The 21,068-nt window shown below is 43.2% G+C and overlaps 1 protein-coding gene across 2 annotated transcripts in view; it reads right to left on the minus strand.

Annotated features, from left to right (window-relative positions):
- Positions 1 to 21,068, minus strand: part of ONECUT1 (one cut homeobox 1) — a 39,262-nt gene that overhangs the window by 8,607 nt on the left and 9,587 nt on the right. Inside the window, exon 2 of one of the 2 annotated variants that reach the window (XM_036033741.1) lies at positions 9,506 to 9,622. The exons of the other annotated variant lie outside the window; for it this stretch is intronic. Within the exon in view, the coding sequence (XP_035889634.1) occupies positions 9,506 to 9,622 (117 nt within the window). The remainder of the gene's footprint in view (positions 1 to 9,505; positions 9,623 to 21,068) is intronic. 2 annotated transcript variants of the gene reach the window in all.

A 21,068-nucleotide genomic window follows, 5' to 3' on the forward strand; every position in this document is an offset into this window, starting at 1 on the left:
AATAAATAGTTCCTTTACTTTTCATAAGACTCTGGCATTGGGACTCACAGTTATTGGTAGCAGGCAATAGAACCCAGAACAATAGAACACAGTGGTTCTGTTGCAGGTCCCCTCCCTGATCATGCCTCTTGGTCCTATGTCATAAGCTGCTTCCTGGCTGCTAGGCTATTCTGGAGCATCATCTGCATGTGTTCTTTGGCCCCAGGGTTTGGTGCTGGGAGCAGGGTCCCTCTTCATCTCTGATACCACACTCCTCTTTCTAGTGTAATGTGGCTCACTGGGTGCCCGTCTGCCAAAAGGGCACTACAGGCTGCAATGCTAACAACACCCTCCCTTCCACTCCTCATTTCCACCATCAACCAATCTTACAGTCATCCCCAAATAACCGCACAACTGGAGTGAAGACAGTGCTCTGATTATGCTAATACAACTTTAAGACCAAGTGCCTGTGCCCTGACTCTAATCAGATAGGTGCCCCTCAGCCCCCTACCTACACATTGTGGAGCAGCCACCACTATCTTTGTACCTGGTGGCTATACTCTGACATGAGCTCCAACCACAGTGAAAGGCAGGCAGGGCATCTTCCTGTGCAGGTAGGGACTGTTGCCCTTTCATATCCCTTCAGACCTCCTGTTGGCTCCCTGGCCCACTGCTGCCTTCTGCTCCACCTCCTGGCTCTTCGTATCCAGGTTCTCAATTCCTTAGGAGGTGGTTCACCAGCTCTGGCAGGATGCAGCCTCTGTGATTGTTCTTAAAATATCAAGTATACTTGAGTGTATACTCAAGTATAAATTATATACTTAATTATATTTATAAATTATATACTTGTGTTACTGTGCTACCATATTATACACATGATAAAGCATATACAAAATATAGAAAATTTTAAAGGGGTGAAATAAAGAGACATAGAAATTCTCTTCTCTAGGTGTATCAGCTAGCCCAGGACTTAGAGTACTTTCACCCCACTAAAGGAACCACTCACTGATCTAGTCACAGAAAATACAGGGTAAGGGTTTCAGAATGAACATGAGGGGAAACCTCAGACATAAAAAATAGATCTGGGGGCAAGTCAGACCACATGGCACCTTTCAGAACACATCCCATAGGTTAGGGGTCCCCAGCCTCCGGGCCGCAGACCAGTACCAGTCCAGGCCTATAAGGAACTGAACCGCAGAGCAGGGAGTGAGCTTGAATGTAATGCACTTGAATTATCCGAAACCATTCCTGCCCCACAATCCCCAGGTCAGTGGAAAAACTGTCTTCCATGAAACCAGTCCCTGGTGTCAAAAGGTCGGGGACCGCTGCTGTAGATCACTGGCTACATCATTTTTCCAATATGAAGGAGCAGCATCAACATAACAGGAAGTATTTATTAAGCCACAGAGCACTGAGCTGTGTATACCAAACCAGCTGAATTTCCCCAAGTAGAATCCCTCTCCATAGGGACCTACAGCCCTCATTGGACAACTTGGTTAAGTCCTTGAAAAAAAACAGCTGATTAGACCAAAAACTCTAGTTAGTTTGAGTCAGTCCATGTAGACACAGCTTTATACAACACTGATGCACATGGCTGATCCATTCATTCACATTCAAAAATTAATACAACACAGACTTTGCTCTTAAAGAGGTCGTTCTTGTGATCATATAAACAAATAACTGCAAGAGTACAAAAAGAGTATATAGGATAGTACCTCTGCTTGAGGATATTAAGGAAGGTTTCACAGAGGAGGAGGTGCTTACTCTGGGCTATGAAGGATGGAGAAGAGTTTGCTAGTGAGTGAAATGGGACAAACTCATACTCAGCAGGGGGAGCAACATGCATGAAGGATTGATAAGTGTCGGTAGGTGGGGATTACTGGGGCAAGAGTGCGCGCAGGAGGAAAGCTGTGGGAGACAAGCCTTCATGGGTAGACAGAGATCAGAATTGAATTATCTTGTAGATAATGAGGAGCTATTGAAAGGTTACTAGTAAGGGTGTAGTGTGATTAAATCTGGTGTTAGAGAAACTCTGGTGGTGTCATGGGAGATGTATTGGAAAACAGCAAGATTAGGGACAAGGAGGCTGTGGTATGCTACTCTGATCTCCCTCAGGACTAGGGCATCCATTCTTCCAGCTGCTGGAAGAGTTGGTGGCTGGTGGCTCTCAGCTGAGGTCCATTCTGAGATTTGCCCTTGGACAAAGGTCATGCCACCCTGGGGTGAGGTGGGGTGGGGGGAGGAGGGGTTGCTATGGATGGTAGAGGTTGAAAAGAGTGGGAATGTGTTGGTTTAAGGTCTCCCAACTCCAGTCCCTTGCATCAAGTTGGGACAGCTCTAAAGGGTCATCCAATTCCAGAGCACCTGTAGGACCAATTGAGGCTATTGCTGCAACTCCATCAAAGTTTAACTTCTCCCTCTGCTCGGTCTTACCTCCTCCATCCTTACCCGCTACAGGTGTTACTCCCCATAGCTTTCTCTGATAACCTTCCTGCATGCAGGTTGCAGAAACCCAGAGTCTTTTCCCCAGAAAACCTAACCTAACCCATTAGCAAACCATTGTAGTGAGACCCTAAACTAGACAATAGCAGTTGAGGATGGAATATAGGGAGCAAATTGTAGAGCTTCTTGGAAGGGAGAAAGAACCAAGAGGACTTAATGCCAATTTCGCTGGGAGGATGGTATTCAGAAGATCTTCCAGGTTTCTGGTTGGATGGCAGTAATAGGGCCATTAGGAAATTCAGATGGAGAAATGAACTTTATGAGGGCAGTAATCACTTCTATGTGGGACAAACTGCCCTTGATGTGCTTGTTGGACGTTTTGTTACAGAGCTCCGGTAGGTGATTGTTCAGCAGACAGCAGGATGTGTGAGGTCTGTAGCTCAGGGGAGAGGTCTGGGTTAGGAATACAGACTGGGGAGTCATTGGGACTCTAGGTGGTAAATTATACAGAACATACACTTGTGGAAAAGTAAATAACTGAGTGTTGGGTGCAGACTCAACTTATTTATCATTCAAAAGGCAGAGAGAAGGGATATCACAAAGATATCCATTTCCTACCTAACGAAGATGCGTGTTGAATGACTTCCATCTAGTCCTCAGCATTTGGCAGGACTGAGGGGGCTGAAGCTACTCCAAGCCAGCATTTCCCAAATAGCATCAGAGGAATAATGTCTTAAACATGGGTTCCTTGAAAAGATGTTTTGCAGGTTAAGTACATTTACAAAAACCTACTATATATAGTCTTCCCTCAAAACTCATAATATGTGTTAGCACGTGTAATTCTGTTTCCCAAATTTTTTTAACCCCTTTTTGGTGGGGACTGTTGATTCACATCTCATACAACACCAATGTTGGAAGTTGCTGCCCCAAGCTCTCAAGCCCTGTAGACATCACTGTGTCCAAACCCGGGAAGTAAGATTCTCCCAGAGCAGAGAGCTTGGCTGACTTGTGCTATATTTCAACATATTTCTTGGCATAGTGCGTGGCTCTAAGGCAGGGGTGTCAAACTCATTTTCACTGGGGGCCACATCAGCCTTGCAGTTGCCTTTAAAGGGCTGAATGTAACTTTAGGACTATATAAATGTAACTACTCCTTAACTAGGGGCAAGGAGCTTGGCGCTGCCACTGGGTAGAAACAAGGTGTCTGCCGGATAAAACAAGGTGGAGGGCTGGATTAGGCCCATGGGCCTTGTGTTTGCCACCTCTGCTTGAAGGGGAGCTCAGTATCCATGGGGTACTGAAATAAACAAAATAAACAAACAGAACAGAAACAGAATCATAGATACAGAGAACATTTTGATGGTTGCCACATGGGAAGGGTGTCAGGGAAAGGGCAAAAAAGGTGAAGGGATTAAGAAGTACAAACAGGTAGTTACAGAATAGTCATGAGGATGTAAAATACAGCATAGGGAATAGAGTAGCCAAAGAACACACATGCATTGACTCATGGACATGGCCAACAATGTGGGGATTCCCTGAGGAAGGGGGGACTGGGTGAAGAGCGAAGGGGAAAAATTTGAGACAAATGTAATAGCATAAACAATGAAATATAATATAAAAAATCTAAAAAGGAGTGTGAATGACAGCAATGATTTAGAATTTCTATGGAATTCATTTCCAGGTCCAGACGACCTGAGGGAAGGTGGGAACCTCCCGCTGGGGGTCACGAGAGCCCACACAGTGTGCAAGGCAGAGAGAGTAAGAAAGTGCGTGAGGAGCATGATAAGAAGTACTGCTGCTTAGGGAACAGCAATATGTGCATTTTAGGCAAAAGTTACACTTTTTGTGTGGGTATACAGTTTCCATGAAAAATGGACAAGCATTTGTCACAGAACTGGGTTTATGGGAAGAGGATTCCTCCGGTCTGTGAAAGGTAATGCTGAAGAGGAAGATGGGCTGTCATGAGCCATGTCAGTGAAGGTGGGCAAGCAGATACGTTTTCAAGATGCAGCGGCAAAGTGTAGTGGGGCTGTTGCAGACAGGTGGCTGTGACCTTCTTCATGGGTGACATCACCCACAGCGAGTCCTACTGGGGAGGTAGAAGTAGGCATGGAAGTTGGTAAAAGGCAAAGCATGACTGCGCACTACAGAACCAAAGATTATAAAGACTTTTTTTTTTCTAAGACAGCACTTGAAGACATGAACAAAGGACAGAAACTTTCATTTCAGGCCTACCTGGGGCCTGTGCTTTACCCATAATTGGCAAGACAGAGCCAAGGCTATTTCAAGAAATATGAATTCTGCAGGATCTTGAAAGGTATTTCATGAACAATGAGTTTTTGAGGTTAGTCAGTTTGGGAAAAGCTGAATTAACTGATGATTAAACAAGCTATTTTTTTAAGATTTTGTTTATTTTGAGAGAGGGGAAGGGAGAGAGAAAATGATGGAGAGAAACATCAATGTGTAAGAGATACATTGATCAGTTGCCTCTCACATGCCCCCAACCGGGGATGTGGCCTGCAACCCAGGCATGTGCCCTGAGCTCAAATCGAACTGGTGACGTCTTGGTTCACAGGCCAGCACTCCATCCACTGAGCCACAGGCAATGAGCTCCTTCAATTCAAGACTTCTCAGAGCTTCAATATGCTAATGTGCACTGACACCTTTCAGTTTATGGAGTCTCCCAAACGTATTTGATTAAGGAACTCTTCATTGAGCGAATTTCTCTCAGGAATGGCATTGCTTAGAACAATATTTCTCAACACATTGGCGGACCCATGCTGGTCTGTACACTGTTACTGACCTGAAGCAAGATCAGCACAGAAAACTGTGAATTAGCAGTTAGAAATTTTTGTGGCAGTTTGACATTACTGCAGCATTCAAGCACGTGATTGTTGCTCTAGTAATAGATTTTTTAATGTGTTATCAAAATTTGGTCCAGGACAGATGGAAATTAGAAACAAACTACTAGTCCTTCACTACACAGAATGTAAGAAGGCTTGTCTCAGAACACACGTAACACAAGGCATACAGCAACGTCCTAGAATCAGCTATCTGCCAAGCGTTCATGTGACCAACTTATATCCATTTTCCTGATTTAATGACACAAAAGACTTTATAACATCTAAAGTGCTGATCGAGCTATACAGGAATCTGCCAAGAACCTGTCTGGGAATATGTGGGCATGGGCATATTGGCCTAGAAGATGTTTAGAAAGCCTGGTAGATTCGTAACACAACTTCTCAGGTGAACCTGGACTTGGATGACACAAAACTGAGACCCAGCTCCACGAGCACTGGCAGATGTGTGATATCGGGTAGGTCCTTCATCATCTTCGAGCTGTAGTTTAGTCAGCTGCAAAACAGAGGACAATGGCCTTCTTTCCTCAAAGGATTGTACTAAGCATTAAGTAAGATAATATATGTCAAAGTAATTATTAAAAGTATAAACCTTAAGGAGTATTCTAGATGTTTATAAATGAACTTTCTGATGCTTTCCTTCTTCTTTAGTCAAGGTGCGGTATAAATACTGAATTGACACAGCAGGCTGGCATCTTTGCTTTGTCTCCAGCCTGTGGAATGAACTTGGACATATCACTCGTTCTCTTTCTCTGCTCCCTTTCAACGAGCAGGCTGTGTTCTGAGGTCCCTGCGGGTGTGAAAGCCTGCGAGTCAATGAATGCATGGCTGCAGTGTATGCTGGTTTCCAAAGTCTATTAAAAAATTTCCAACGTAAGTGCAATTTTCTGCTACATCTTCTCCATCCTTTTGGCTTCTCGAAAAGAGCAGGGACTGCCTTTGCAGGGCCTCAGCTAGTCCTCACATAATCCAGATCCACATTCATCTGAATGAACATGATAAAACATAAACTCACAGTCCTCACAGTTGCTTTCACTTTTTGAATTTATGAGCTTTCTGGATGAAAACAGTTACAACCCCCACTCTCAAAGGCTCTGAGAACAGTTAAGCATTTGCCTTCCTAGGACTCTGAGCCATTAAACAATAGGTAATTTGTATGTTTCTACCTATCAAGTTTCTACTTTTTAATTAAAATTGTAGGACAATTTGCCCTGGTTGGTACAGCTCGGTGGATTAAGTGACGCTCATGAACCAAAGGGTCACTGGTTCCATTCCCAGTCTAGAGCACATGCCTGGGGTGCAGGTCAGGTCCCCAGTAGGGGGTGTGTGAGAGGCAATCACACATTGATGTTTCTCTTCCTTTCTTTCTCCCTCCCCCTCTCTAAAAATAAATAAATAAATAAATAAATAAATAAATAAAATCTTTAAAGGAATTGTAGGACAATTTATTTAATTTGCTTCTTGATGTTCTTAGTCTATTTCTCCCAGAGTTGGCAGCTTCATATAGGATGGAATCATGCCTTAGAGTAAGGCTGTCTACTCGGGCACAGATTCGGTGTATACTTACTAAAAGTACACGGAGAGACCAGGTATAGTGAGAGTTATCTCCATACTTGTGGTCTATGAGTGAGGAAGCGTCTGTAAAAACCATTGCACTAGTTGTCTGAAAGTTTAGGTTCTGGCCCTAGTTGGTTAGGGCATTGTACCCATACACCAAGGTTGTGGGTTCAATTCCTGGTCAGGGCACATAAAAGAACCAATGAATACATAAATAAATGAAACAACAAATAGATATTTCTCTCTCTCTCTCCCTTCTTCTCTTTAGAATCACTTTTTAAAAGTGAAGCATTTGCTTTAAATAAAGATAGAGAGAAAGTTTGGGTTTTGGTTTTGACTCTGTCATTAATTAGCTGAATGACTACATTAAATCCCTGAATCAAACAGTCCCAGTTTGTCCTGGCTGGTGTGGCTCAGTCATTTGAGTGCCAGCCTGCTAACTAGGGGGTCAACGGTTCAATTCCCAGTTGGAGCACATGCCTGGGTTGTGGGCTGGGTCCCCAGTTGGGGGTGCATGAGAGGTGACCATACATTGTTTCTCTTCCTCTCTTTCTCCCTCCCTTCCCCTCTGTCTAAAAATAAGTAAATAAAAATCTTTAAAACAAACAAACAAACAAACAAAGTCCCAGTTCCTTAACTGCATAATGAAGGGATTGGACCAAATAACTCAGAGTCCCTTCCAGGTTCAGCTCTACGACTAGATGTGTGTGAATGCTTTCAGCTCCAGGAGAAATAGCAGCCAGTGTAGACCTTGCCCAGGACTATTGGTTTCTGCATTGTAAATGGGCACCCAGAAAAGTATGAGGGTTAAACTACTCATTCTAGGGATGGCTGGGCCACCCTTCCAGTCCATGGCCCCTCTTTTGTCAGACGGTCCACGTACCACTGCCTCTATCTCACTCCTGGCAGGCAGGGATGGGGGTGGACTGGGGAGAGAAGGCATTTGGGGCAGAGCACTGTCAGATGAGGTAGGAAGGGGAACAAGACCTCTGTGCTTAGTAAACAGTATTATCAGAAACTTGGACTTCATAAATTGAATTATTCTTAGACATAATTTGTAAACGTCTTTTAGAAAACTCTAGCTTATGTTAGTTACACGAAGGAAGAATAGGAGAAGTGTGTGTGTTTTTGGGAGGGAGTGGATACACATACAGACAAGTGATCTTTAGTGGTTGGCACACTTCTAGGAAGCTGTGGTGACTGATAGAATAAGATAGAAATGGGGCCCTGGCTGGCATAGTTCAGTGGATTGAGCATGGGCTGCGAACCAAAGTGTCGCAGGTTTGATTCCCAGCCAGGGTACATGCCTGGGTTGCAGGCCATAACCCCCAGCAACCGCATATTGATGTCTCTCTCTCTCTCTCTCTCTCTCTCTCTCTCTCTACCTCCCTTCCCTCTCTAAAAATAAATAAATAAAATCTTAAAAAAAAAAGAAATGGAGCCAAATGAATGGCATGTCTATTGAACCCCCAAAGAACCTCTCTTGACAGCTGGAGCTGCTTTTCAAAGTAAATTCTACAGGACAATATAAATGAAAGAGCAACCATGCAAATAAGACAGAGTTCAGTAAGATAGATAGGGGTCTGGCCCTGAGCCTGTTTTACAGAGCAGTCCCCACAGTGGGGAGAGCAAAGAGCCAGTGGGTAGGCCATGACATCAGGATTAGAGCTCAGACTCTAGGAGTCCAGGGTCACAATGTTATCTGATCTGCCTTCAGTTATTTGGCTGTACTATGCATAACTTTATAAGATGGGGCTCTTAATAGTTTTTTGAATGAGGCAGCTGTTAAGTGGCAAATTTAGAGGGCATGGCACAATGTGCAATTTGAAAAGCAACTCCAGTGAGTTCTAATGGACATGGCCAAGGGCAGCCTTTGCACAGAAAATGAACATATTGTCTGCAGCTGTGATGCCCAGCAGAGGGAGCGGAAGACGACACAGCACCTGTGGAAGCTCTTCTGGGCATGCACATGAAAGGTCTTACTAAACCCGAAAAGAGCAGACATTCCCAGTCAGGAATGATCATAAAAACCTAGCCCTGCATCTTGCTGTACAGTGCTCAAAACATCTCTTCGCCCTGGCCTGGTGGTGTGGTTGGTTGGAGCATCGTCCCATATACCAAAAGTTGCAAGTTTGATCCCTGATCAGGGGCAACCAGTTACATCAATGTTTCTTTCTCTCTCTCCCCACGTCTCTCTCTAAAGTCAATAAATATATCCTTGGGTGAGGATTTCAAAAATGAAAAACACCTCTGTTAAGTCTTTCTCTTGGAACCCCAGCAAACTCAGGTGAGGAAGAAATGGGTATTACTTCTTTATGTAGATGAAGAAACAGTATCAGAGAGGGCAGACAGCTTGCCTATGGGCACACAGCTGGTGAGTGTGGGACCTCCAAACCATGGCCTGGAGGCAGATGTCAGCAGAGTGGACACATGAGAACTTTGCCCAGGATGGAGAAGTGGGCAGGAACGCTGGTGACAGGAGCCCGGGGAGCCCACAGCCATGGGGAGCAGGTGGGCACAGTTGGCTCACCGAGCTGCAGGTTGCTTGTCGGCCAGACTGGCCTCGCTGTGGTGGAAAGAACTGCAGTTGGCCCATCCAGGAAAGTGGGCTGCACGGAAGGAAGCTGAGATGGAAGGTATTCGGGCAGCGTAGGGGACAGCACACTCACTCTGGCCTGGGAGAGGGGCGGGAGTGAATCCGGTTTCCAGAAGCAGGGCAGAAGAGCATGAGATGGGTGCTCCATACGGATATCGGCTTTGAGAGGAAGCTGATGGGAACTGCTGACCTAATGGAAAAGGAAAGATGGGGAGCAGTGGGCTAAAGCCAGGACACGTCTGCTCCATCCAATTCAGGTTGGAAAAGTCATCCAAGCCTCTAGACACTCCACCTACTTGCTTTTTTAACAGAGCTGTCCAGGACAGAGACCTGCCTTCTCATACACCTGCTGCCTAGAGTCCTTCTGGAGTCAGCATATAAAGTAATTCCATCAACCTCTCTTCTCTAGGTAAAACTCCATAGCTGTAGTACAGGAGAAGAGAATCCACTGAACCTTGGGATCAAAGGCGGGCAGAGGCTGCAAGGGCCTGGGAAGGGTGGAACAGGACCAGCTGAAACTTAGGGCTGCTTTCCCTGAGCTAAGCCCACACATGTTATCTTATTACATTACAGAGGCTCACAACCACTATGGGAGGTCTGGACTATTATTATCTCTAGTTTACAAATGAGTGGCTTGCAGCTTAGAGATTAAGGGACTGGTCCAAAGTTACCTGAGAGTAAATGGTGGGGCTGGGCAATGTGGGGCTCAGCGATAGTACTGGAGACCAGGTATGACCTGGGTAGTCCTCAGGCACAGGTGGGCAGGAAAATCAGACAATCATACAGTAAGTCCTAACTTAACTTCATCCATAGGTTCTGTGACTTTAAGTGAAATGACTTATAACAAAACCAGTTTTACCATGGTCTAATTGATATAAATAGGAGTTAAGTTCCTAAACATTTCATCAACATTGTAATGAAACTACATATTAGAGGACTTGCTGTACCAGCTTTCACTTGACATGGCCCCCTCAAACAGCCCTTTTTATATGATTCTAGACTGCCCTAGTTCTTCTCCTCATGAATTCTGTGTTCTCTCTTTTGTTCTGTGTTCTCTCCAGGACAGGCTGACCCTGAGACAGGGAGGTGAGCTGGGACTCCTCAATGAATGAATGCATTTTCATACTCCTGTGACACCTGCATTGCTGTCTTGCTGACCATTCACGCTCACAGGCACACACTTTCCTCAGCACAGGGTCAAGCTTTTTGATACTCACAGGAAGAGATGCTCACTGCCTGGCCCTTCTGCCCACCAAGTTCTTTCCCTGCATTGCGGCTTCAAAGGAACCAGTGGGAAGAGAAGCTGCTACCTGGCACTTGCTTGTCCGGTCAGTAACAAGAGGTCGTGTGACTCTTTCCTGAAGGGTTGGCTCAGAAATCCTGATTTTTAAATTCCTAAACTTCCATTAATGCCTGATCCATTGGAATTTTATTACATTGGTATCCCTCATCTTGAAGAGCCCCTCAATAGTTTGAACCCCAGTTTCAATGTGGGGCTTCCAGTTTGAATAACTGGAAATATGTGATATTGATGCCCTCATTATGATGTTGATTCTATAAGATAAATGGCACACCTGATAAATTACATGCTTACTATGCATTATTATCTCAGATAAGCCTATTGTAAATTGTCTTAGTTTCACGATCCCATTTCTTTAATTAAAAGTTATATGTGATACCTTATAATATTCATAGCAATTGAAAGTTACAATACGGAATTCCTTCAAAAATAACCTATAATTTTGACTTTGCACTTAGTCATCATCTAAGTCATTACATTTCTATGTAATCAAGACCCAGCTCAAGCATCTCATTTTCTGCTAAGCCTTCTCTAACTCCTCTCCTATCCAGGGAAAACTGCTGCCTCCTGAGCTCACAGAGTCCCCTGGGTTGTTTACCCACCTATCTGTGTCACTAGATCACAAGATCCATAAGAGTACACTATGGCTCTGGCTGGTACGGCTCAGTGGATTGAGTGCCAGCCTGCGAACCAAAAGTTTGCTGGTTTGATTCCCAGTCAGGGCACATGCCTCAGTTGCAAGCCAGGTCCCCAGTTGGGGGCATGCAAGAGCAACCAATCGCTGTATCTCTCATGCATTGATGTTTCTCTCCTCTGTCTCCCTTGTTTTCCCTTCTCTCTAAAAATGAATAAATAAAATCTTTTTTAAAAAAGAGTGGATTACACCATGGATTATTTCTTTGGCATACTTAGCATCCTTGCTGCATAAATAAGCTGGATGTGGCCCCATAGGAAATGGAGACACCCAAGACACAAATCTTTATCTTTTGAAAATATGTACATAGAATGCAGTTCCATGAGATCACCTTAATCCTTCACTGGATAATTATTTTGAAGCTCTTTAATGGCACTATGGGGGATATTTCTGAATTGTCATTGACAAGTTAGTGAAAGGAGGCTGAACCCTGGTGAAGGAAGCTGGTTTAGTCAGAAGGTGTTCAGGCCAGGGAGGAAGGAGTCTGGAGTAACAGAACTGGAACAACAGAAGGTTCAGAGGGGCTGAATTTGGGCTGGGGCATAAGTGAGCTGGGAATAGGGCAACTAGCCCTCCCAGATGAGGTGCCCAGCTCAGGGTCACCGGGTCCCAGAAGACAGAGGGATGCTATCTATGTCTGTTCCTGCTAACTTTGGGTGATGACTGGTCCATATATGCCTTAGTCAAATATAGAGTTGGTAAAGATCTGATTTGTGGATAATGTTAGCAAATAGACACACAGAGTCCATGTGGTAGAAACCATAGAATAAATTAATGGGATGACCCCAGTGGAATAGTCTTGAGAAATTAAAAGTTAAGGGTTGAAGGATGTAGATAAAAATGCTTATAAATAAGGTGAAATGACATACCATTTTCTCTCTTTTTCTTTTAGCACCTGCCAGGTCATTGGAATTTTTGAGGTGGTGCCCTGGGTTCATGGGTGAGGGTGCCACGCCTTCCCCCTGGAATTCCTGGCTGGCCTGAATTCTGCAGTGGGAGACTGGGAAGGATGCTCAAAGTTCTGAGCCTTGGCTATAAATTGGAATCACCTGAGATTTTTGAACGCTCCTCAAGTGATTCTAGCCCATATCCAAGGCTGAGAACCACTACTCTAAATCAGTGCTTCTCAAACTTGAATGTGCAAACTTGAACACGTGGACCTCTTGTTAAGATGAAGATTCTGATTCAGCAGATCTGGGCAGGGCCTGAGATTCTGAACGTCTAACAAGCTCCCAGGCGATACCCAGCGGCTGGTCCAGCATCACTCCTTGAGGAACCAGGGTGTAGCGTGTTCAAAATGCACAGCACCCTCTCCTACTGAATTAGATTCTCTGAGAGGGGGATTCACAAACATGCATTTTAAACAAGCTTCCCACCCAGGTAATTTAGATGGAGCCACTTGCTTTTAGGCTAATATTTCAAAACTTGCCAAGATCAAAAGAATCATGCCCCACACTTGTCAGAAATACAGATGGACTGAATCAGAATATTAGGAGTGGCCAGACAACCTGCACGCTAAGCGGATAACCAGGTAACCCCTCTGATTTCAGGTCTAGGAAAGGCTGCTTGGTGGGATCTTTTGGTGGAGTTGGGGAAGGCCCACGTAACTCTCCTCCCTCTCTCCACAAGGAAACTATCATTGTACAGTGCAGCGCCAGTGACTGTCAGACAGTCTGCAGAGAAAAAGTGGGTGTGTGGGGGGCAGACAAGGCCCGAAGGTGGGAGTGTGCAGTGTTCAGTGCTGGAGGCAGAGGGTTTTGTTTGGTGATTCTGAAGAGAGAGGAAGCTGGGTGAGAACAGGGGGAAAATTTCAGATTAGTGCTGTGAGCTTTTCAACACAAGCAGATCTTGCTCCCTCTTGGGTTTACCTACTGTGCTTCTACAGGGAGGTGTGGGAGCTGGGGACGGGAGAGTTCCCCTGACACCAGTGTGGTCACCGCCACACACTCCCATCCCCCCTCCTTTTGGCTGGTACCAGGAGGACAAATAAAGAACAGAGTGGAGGGTTTGTTTACCTGTACATCTCCACCTCCACACCCACTCTGTGACAATAGGACCCCTATTAGTCAGCACTGGACTTGTTTTATAGCTGTTTTTACTTTTTGAATATGTTGAAAGTATTATTTTACATAACATGCAGGCACATGGGCACACACATATCATAAATCCATGGTGCGTATTTCAGGCTGTTCTTCTCAAACTTAAGCATGCATAAGAATCACTTCAAGGGCTTGTTGAAACACAGATTCCTGGGTTCTGTCTCAGAGTTTCCGAATTGGTAGGATTTCTAACAAGGTCTCAGGTGACACCTGGATGTATATGTGTGGCAAGAACTGCAGATGAATCCCATCTAAAAATATTTTAGCAGGTTTGTGTATTTTATGGGTTTGGGCAAAGCAATTTTGGAAATAGTTTAGATATACTTATTGAAATGAGTAAATAATGCGTGTTATAAGGTAGACAGAGCGATATCATTAGGTGCCAGGTTCCCAGTGTAGAGGAAGGCAAGAAAAAATCCTATGGGGATATATTGCAATGGACTGTGGAGGTACTGGTGTGAACTCATGATTTTTAAAATATATACATAAGCATATTTATGTGCATGTGTATATTATGTATGGATGAGTGTGTGTACATTTGTGTGTGTGTAAATATGCATGCTCACTTTTCCTGGATTTGTCTGAAAAGGCCCCAGACAAAGTCACACTAGCAGCCATGAGCATGCCTAGCTGCCCAGGTTTTTCTGGTCCCCAATACCATTCCCCACCAACATAAACCAGGGCTCGTCAAGAAAGGGGCAGAGTCCAGGGCTGGAGCAACAGATGAGCTTGAGATATTTTATGATGATGCCAGAAAAGTTTTTAAAAGTTGGAAATGTACAGGATCTAGATTAAGAGGACCCCCCTTGTCAAATCTGGAACAACATGAGCACTGAAATAGTGACGTATAGTAATAAACTATAAATTCTTGGGGAAAAAGGAATGTGTTGATTGCTGGGGGGTGTAAGAGGACTAAATAGTGATGGGAAAAATACAATAAAGATTAAATTGAAAAGGAATGCATGAGTCTACACATATAATGAATGGTTAAGTAAATGAGAGGGAAGGGGCTCTCGCTCACAGTAGAAAGAGAGCTGCCTGTTAAATATGGCAGGAGTGCTGGAGATGGAAAATAATTTCTTTTTTTTTAAGATTTTACTAATTTTTATTTATTTTTAGAGAGGGCAGGGAGGGAGAAAGAGAGAGAGAGAGAGAAAGAAACATCAATGTGCGGTTGCTGGGGCCGTGGCCTGCAACCCAGGCATGTGCCCTGACTGGGAATCGAACTTGCGATGCTTTGGTTCGCAGCCCACGCTCAATCCACTGAGCTACGCCAGCCAGGGCGGAAAATCATTTCTTAAAAAAAGATTTTATTTATTTGTTTTTAGAGAGGGGAAGGGAGGAAAAAAGAGAGAGAAACATCAATGTGTGGTTGCCTTTTGTGCGCCCCCTAATGGGGGCCTGGCCTGCAACCCAGGTGTGTGCCCTGACTGGAAATTGAACCTGCGACCCTTTGGTTTGCAGGCTGATGCAGCAGCCACTGAGCCACACCAGCCAGGGTTGGAAAATCATTTTGAAACCATTGTGATAAAGGCTAGATCAGGCAAAAATCAATAGATGTTAAATCTATGGGAAATTCTGATGCTGAGAAGGATATTTGCATGGCTTTAAAATGAATCCCCACAGACTGCTTATTAGTTGTAAGAGAGGTAGAAAAAAAAAGGCCCCAGTGATAATTCAGTGGAGAAATTAGATAACACGGTGACTGGGTGATCAAAATGAACTTTACGGGTAAGTGAGGGACAGATAGACTTCCTGGGCCTCCAAATGAGATCCCCTGGGAAGGACACACCACACCATGCAGCTCTGTGGGCAATAAAGCATCACCTCAACCTAACCATCAGGAAACATCAGCTAAATGCAAAATGAGAAGTATATTTTAAAAATTGGGGCCTGTACTCTTTAAACATGTCAATATTATAAAATGCAAATGGAAATGTTTCAGATTAAAGGAAAAAAGATACATGACAAGCTAGTTTGACTGACGGAGGATAACAATACCCTTGACAACAGCTAACTGAGGTGTATAAGGGAATGTCTCTACTCTTGGGAACACACTCAGGTATTTAGGGATAAGGGCCATGATGCTCGTAATTTATCCTCCCTCTCTGCATGAAGAGAGAGGGAGAGGGGGCACTCATGAATGGGCAAATGATCAAATGAGTAGGGCAAGTGTTAACATCTGATCAATGGGTCATACTGACCATTGGATAGAGCATATAAATGCTCTTTGAAGTATTTTATTTTTGTACCATTAAAAACTTTGACATAATTTCCAAATAAAAATTACTTAAAAATCATTCTTTTGAATAATGTAAATCTGCTATGAGCCCAATATTGTGAAAAAATAAGAATTGAAAATACCTTATTTGCATACTTTTAAAAAGCTGGAAGGAAACAAATCAACGTGAAAAGGTGTGATCTCTACTCTATTGTATTGTTTATAACATTTCATATCTCCCAAAGTTCTATATTGAGCAGGTATTACTTCAATAATGAGAGAAAAATTACTTCTGAAAGAGGAAAACAATATTTCAGTGAAGTTTTACATATAATGTTGCTGGCTGCGGTCATTCATTAGTAAGAGAAAAAAACAAACCAAACAGAAACCCCGAAATCCCTGTAATGCCCAAGTTGTTGGGGAGGCTGTGTAAATCAGGGCACTTCTAAAATACTGTAAAGTCATGAAAACTTATGTCTATCCAGCCAATTTATGGGATGACCTAAGCATTTGAAAACCGGGGACTGATTTGATGACAGCATTTCTACGGCACAGACAGTCTGCGGGTTTTCTGACATGGAGGGTCCCGCAGCAGAGGGGCGACTTTGACCTTCTCCCTGCTGTCTTACAAATTGTGAGACCCCATCTCTGCATGTCTGTTGAACGAATGGATGCTACTTATGAGGTATTTGGGAGGGGGCAGGGATGGTGGAATTACCAAGGATTTTTATTGTTTCCATTATTTTATGTATTTTAAAATATTCTACCATAAATTTAATGACATGGGAAAAACAATGACAATTCATTGTTTTTAATAACATGGAATTGTAAAAAGTTACAAAATATTATGCATGTATCATTGGAAGGATATTCACAACAAAAAGCGGGTTATCTCTGTGTGAGGGTGTTGTGACACTTGTCTTCTTTTTTCTTGATTGGCATATTGCACTTTTTTAAAAAGAAGATTTATTTATTTATTTTGAGAGAGAGGGGAAGGGAGGGAGAAAGAGAGGGAGAGAAACATCAATGTGTGGTTGCCTCTCATGCACCCTCACCTGGGGACCTGGCCCACAACCCAGGCATGTGCCCCCACTGGGAATCGAACTGGTGACCCTTTGGTTTGCAGGCCAGCACTCAATCCACTGAGCCACACCAGCCAGGGTAGTAATACTTTTTTAGATGGAGGAGAGTATGGAAGCAATTATTCCTACAGGAATCTTGAATATTTGAGCAAACTTTTGATAAAAGGGACAAAAAGAGGTCCTAGCTAGGTAGCTCAGTTGGTTAGAATGTTGTCCTGATATGCCAAGGTTGTGGGCTCAATTCCTGTCAGGGCACATACAAAAATTAACCAATGGATGCATAAATAAGTGGAACAGCAAGTCAGTGTTTCCTCTTTTTCCTTTCTTCTCTCTCCTTTCCTCTCTCTCCTTTCCTCTCTCTCCCTAAAAGCAATAAATATGCCCTGGCTGGTGTGGCTCAGTGAATTGAGCACTGGCCTACAAACCAAAGGGTTGCCAGTTTGATTCCCAGTCAGGGCACATGCCTGGGTTTTGGGCCAGGTCCCCAGCTGGGGGTGCATGAGAAGCAACCACACAATGATGTTTCTCTCCTTCTCTTCCTTCCTTCCCCTCTTTCTAAAAATAAATAAACAAAATCTTTAAAATCAATAAATAAAAACACAATTTTTTAACAAAAATAAAAAGTGAAATATTATATAATGATATATAACATATATTATGTAATAATATTATACAGGGTAGAGCAAAAGTTAGTTTAGAGTTGTCTGTATGGAAAATAAGCCACAGCTTATTCTTGTATTGTTTATTAACTATTGTATTATTTTCCATATCAACAACCATAAACCTATTTTTGTCAACCCCTACATTTAAGCTATGGAAATATAGGTTATTTTAGAAAAAGGGTAAAATAAAAAAGGGGTAAAAAATAAAAGGCATTTGTTCTTAAATTCCCAATGTCAATATTCTAATTCTCAACTTGGAGTTATAGTAGAATCACGTGGGAGGCTTTCTTACTGAATATACGCCCCTTTTTATTACATAAAAATCTTTCACTACAGAATCATAAGCATGTAATTCTGTAACAGAACAGTATCACACTCAAGCACACCCTAGGACATTTTAGATGAAATGTTCAAACTGCTGTCCACCTCGTGCGAGATGCTCACGTTCCCTACCAACCACACTCAATGGCGTTACTTCTGCTGCACCCTGTACGTCCTCCCTGACCTCTCCTCCACCGATCAGATTTGCTCCCCTAGAGGGATGTGAAATTCTCTGCCCACTCCTCCCCACCACCAAGACCTGCAGCCGTGGAGAAGGCTTCTGTTATCAATGGGAAGGTACTGTGTCACTCAGCCGTGCTAGGGAAGAAACAGGCCTCTAGATCTGTGATAATTCAGGCACAAGAATCGGCGAAGGGGTTTTGGCCGGGGCCTCCACAGGTGCGATGGATCCCTCTGCCCAAAGAAGGCCTCTTCCACCATTTCTGACCGAACTCATCCTCCAGGTCTTCAAAAATGTCACTTCATCACATTGTGCCTGAATCTCTTCTTGGCACAGAAAAAACAACCAAGAAAAAGGATATGAACTATTATTTGTTTTTCTTCCCCTTTGGACCGTGCGTTGCAAGGGACTAGCACACGCCATCCCCAGGACTGAGCGCAGCACTGCGGTAGCCGCTACTCAGATGACATTTCCTCTTTCGCTTTTGTCCAAAGTTGGCCGAATATAACTCCTAAGAGGCTGATAATTAGTATACCGTTAGGAACTGCGTAAATGACAATACAAATATTGGGATTGTTTGGTAAAAATTGTTTGGGTTGGGGAACCAGATAGAAACACTCTTTCTCCTTCCCAATGTTAAAATTAAAGAACATAAAAAAAGAAAATTAAATAACATTTATTGCCTACGAAACAATATGTATCATGTGTTTAAGATAGGAAGCACAGTAACAAAATAAATATCTGAGAAGGCAGCACCCCAAGAAGAAGAAGAAGAAGAAGAAGAAGAAGAAGAAGAAGAAGAAGAAGAAGAAGAAGGAGAAGAAGAAGAAGAAGGAGAGGAACTAGAACATCAGCTACCGTGTGAACTACAAGGCGTTTTCTCCTCTGATCATCTGGGTTTCCCCCACCAGACGTAACCACTCTCTGAATTTGTATTTATTATTCGTTTGTTTTTTAAAACAATACTTATGCATCTCCTGGCAATACGTTATTTAGCATTGCTTGTTTTTGAGCTTTGTGAAAGTGGGATTGTTTTGGTATGATCTACAGCTTGTCCTTTTTTAGCAAAAAAAAAAAAAAAAAAAGGCAACATTATTCCTAAGACTCAGCTAAGCTGTGTGTATAGCTGTGGTCCATTCATTTTCATCATGGTATAAAACTGCATTGTATGAATACACCACAATTTATTTATGCATTCCTTCTCAGTTTCTGTTTTTTTTTTCTTGTCTGCTACTACAAATAGGTTTCCACACATCTCCAGGAACCTCTCTAAAATTTATCTTGAGTATATACCTAAGAGTTAGAGCTGCTGTTAGGCAAAGATTCAGGTTTATAAGATAATGCCAAATTATGTTTTGAAGCAACAGTGCCAATTACATTCCCACCTGCACTGTATGTTTGACTTACTGATGATCCATAGCCTTGCCAACAGTTTGTACTATTAGGATACAGGAGTTGCAATCTCAAACTGCAGCACATTTGTGCCAGATAGCAGCATTCCCGACTGGATTAACTGTTTCCTCCTGACCATCTGACAGAGGAGCCTGCCCTGAGACTGTCCAAGAGATGGGCCCCTGGGCCTTACCTTGTTGAATCCTGACTTTGGGACAGAGCACTGGGTTGAGATGACAGATTTTGCTGTGGATACACAGTCATCATAGATGGCAATCAATTGTGGTATGTGGCACCTGGAAGGACCCTAAGGCCAAATCCTTCATTGTACATTCAAGGAGGCTGAGGCCCAGAAAGGTCCCACAACTTGACAAGGTCTCAGAGCCAATCAGTGCGAGAACCTGTCTCCGGGGCTCTTGATTCTTACTCCAGGGTTTGAAAATTTTTGTTTGTTTGTTTTAGTCATTTAAGGTGGCATAACATGATCTATTAAATTAATGATGAGTCTGTAAATATTTAAATAACTGCCAATTTATTTTTAAAAGGTGGTTGTTTGACTTAAGTGACTGATAAACTTGATAACTTTAGCTTCTTCGATTATGAATTAAACAAGGGTAATACTGAATTCAATGAGATAAGTAGGGGAAACATGCGATCTCTACATTATGGTTTTTAGTATGCAAAATTACCAGTGTTAAAAGACATTCATCTCCTGGGGAAAATAATCTCCAACTTTCTGACTGACCATGTTTGTCCTTGGATCACTCCCCCTCTCCCTCCCCTGGGCAAATGCTAGGCACTGCCTTAAGAAATCATTTTGTAAGGAAGGCAAACCTCAGTGAGTTTCAATTCATTCTACTCTTTGAGCACTCATAATCAGCCATTGCAAGCAGCTGGGAACTATATGCACATTATGGCAAAATAGCCTCAGTAACCCGATGGCTTATAATCTCACATGGCTTTACATGTGAATGTAGAAAAACACCGAAAGAGACCAGCTGGCAGCTGAGGTACTTAACCTTCTTCAGAGTGTACCTAGTAATGAAACAGGGTGTGATCCCGTGCAAAGGAATCTGCCTCCGTGCATCAAAGGCAGTAAAAGCAGAACTAGGGGTGGGGAGGACCGCCTAACAGCAGGGGTGGTTGTGCGGGGAATGTGGCTCCTGAAGCCTGAAGTGGGAACCTCCCCCCAACACACACAGCAGCACATCTCCCCTGCCTGTCGCTACCCCAAGAATTTATTTACCATTTAAAAATATCTTTTGGTTTAACAATGTCTGTAGGCTGGTAATAAAAGATTTCTGTGAGCTCACCCCTATTTTAACATCAGGATAAAACTCAGGAGCATTTATTACTGTGGGGTGGGAAAGAACACCAAGTGGTTTTGCTAGGAATGCTGAGCAAACGATTCTGAGGTACTCCTGGTTCAGGTTTTCCTCCTAGCAGTCATTTTAATCAGCACTTCCCCTATTTAATGAGCTTGTAATGCCATTACATAATCACCCAGCTCATTGGATTAATGATGAAAAGAGGAACTGATTTTTCCAGTTGCATCATTTGAAGTAAATGTTAACTTTCTTTCTGAGTCTTTAGTTAACCGCATTAGTGTGACAAATATGTCTTTGTCTAGCATAAGTAATTAGAATTTAATCACTTTAACTGCATCTTAATTATCCCAAATGAA

Source organism: Phyllostomus discolor, chromosome 1 (genome assembly GCF_004126475.2).
Source record: "Phyllostomus discolor isolate MPI-MPIP mPhyDis1 chromosome 1, mPhyDis1.pri.v3, whole genome shotgun sequence".
Taxonomy (NCBI): Eukaryota; Metazoa; Chordata; class Mammalia; order Chiroptera; family Phyllostomidae; genus Phyllostomus; species Phyllostomus discolor.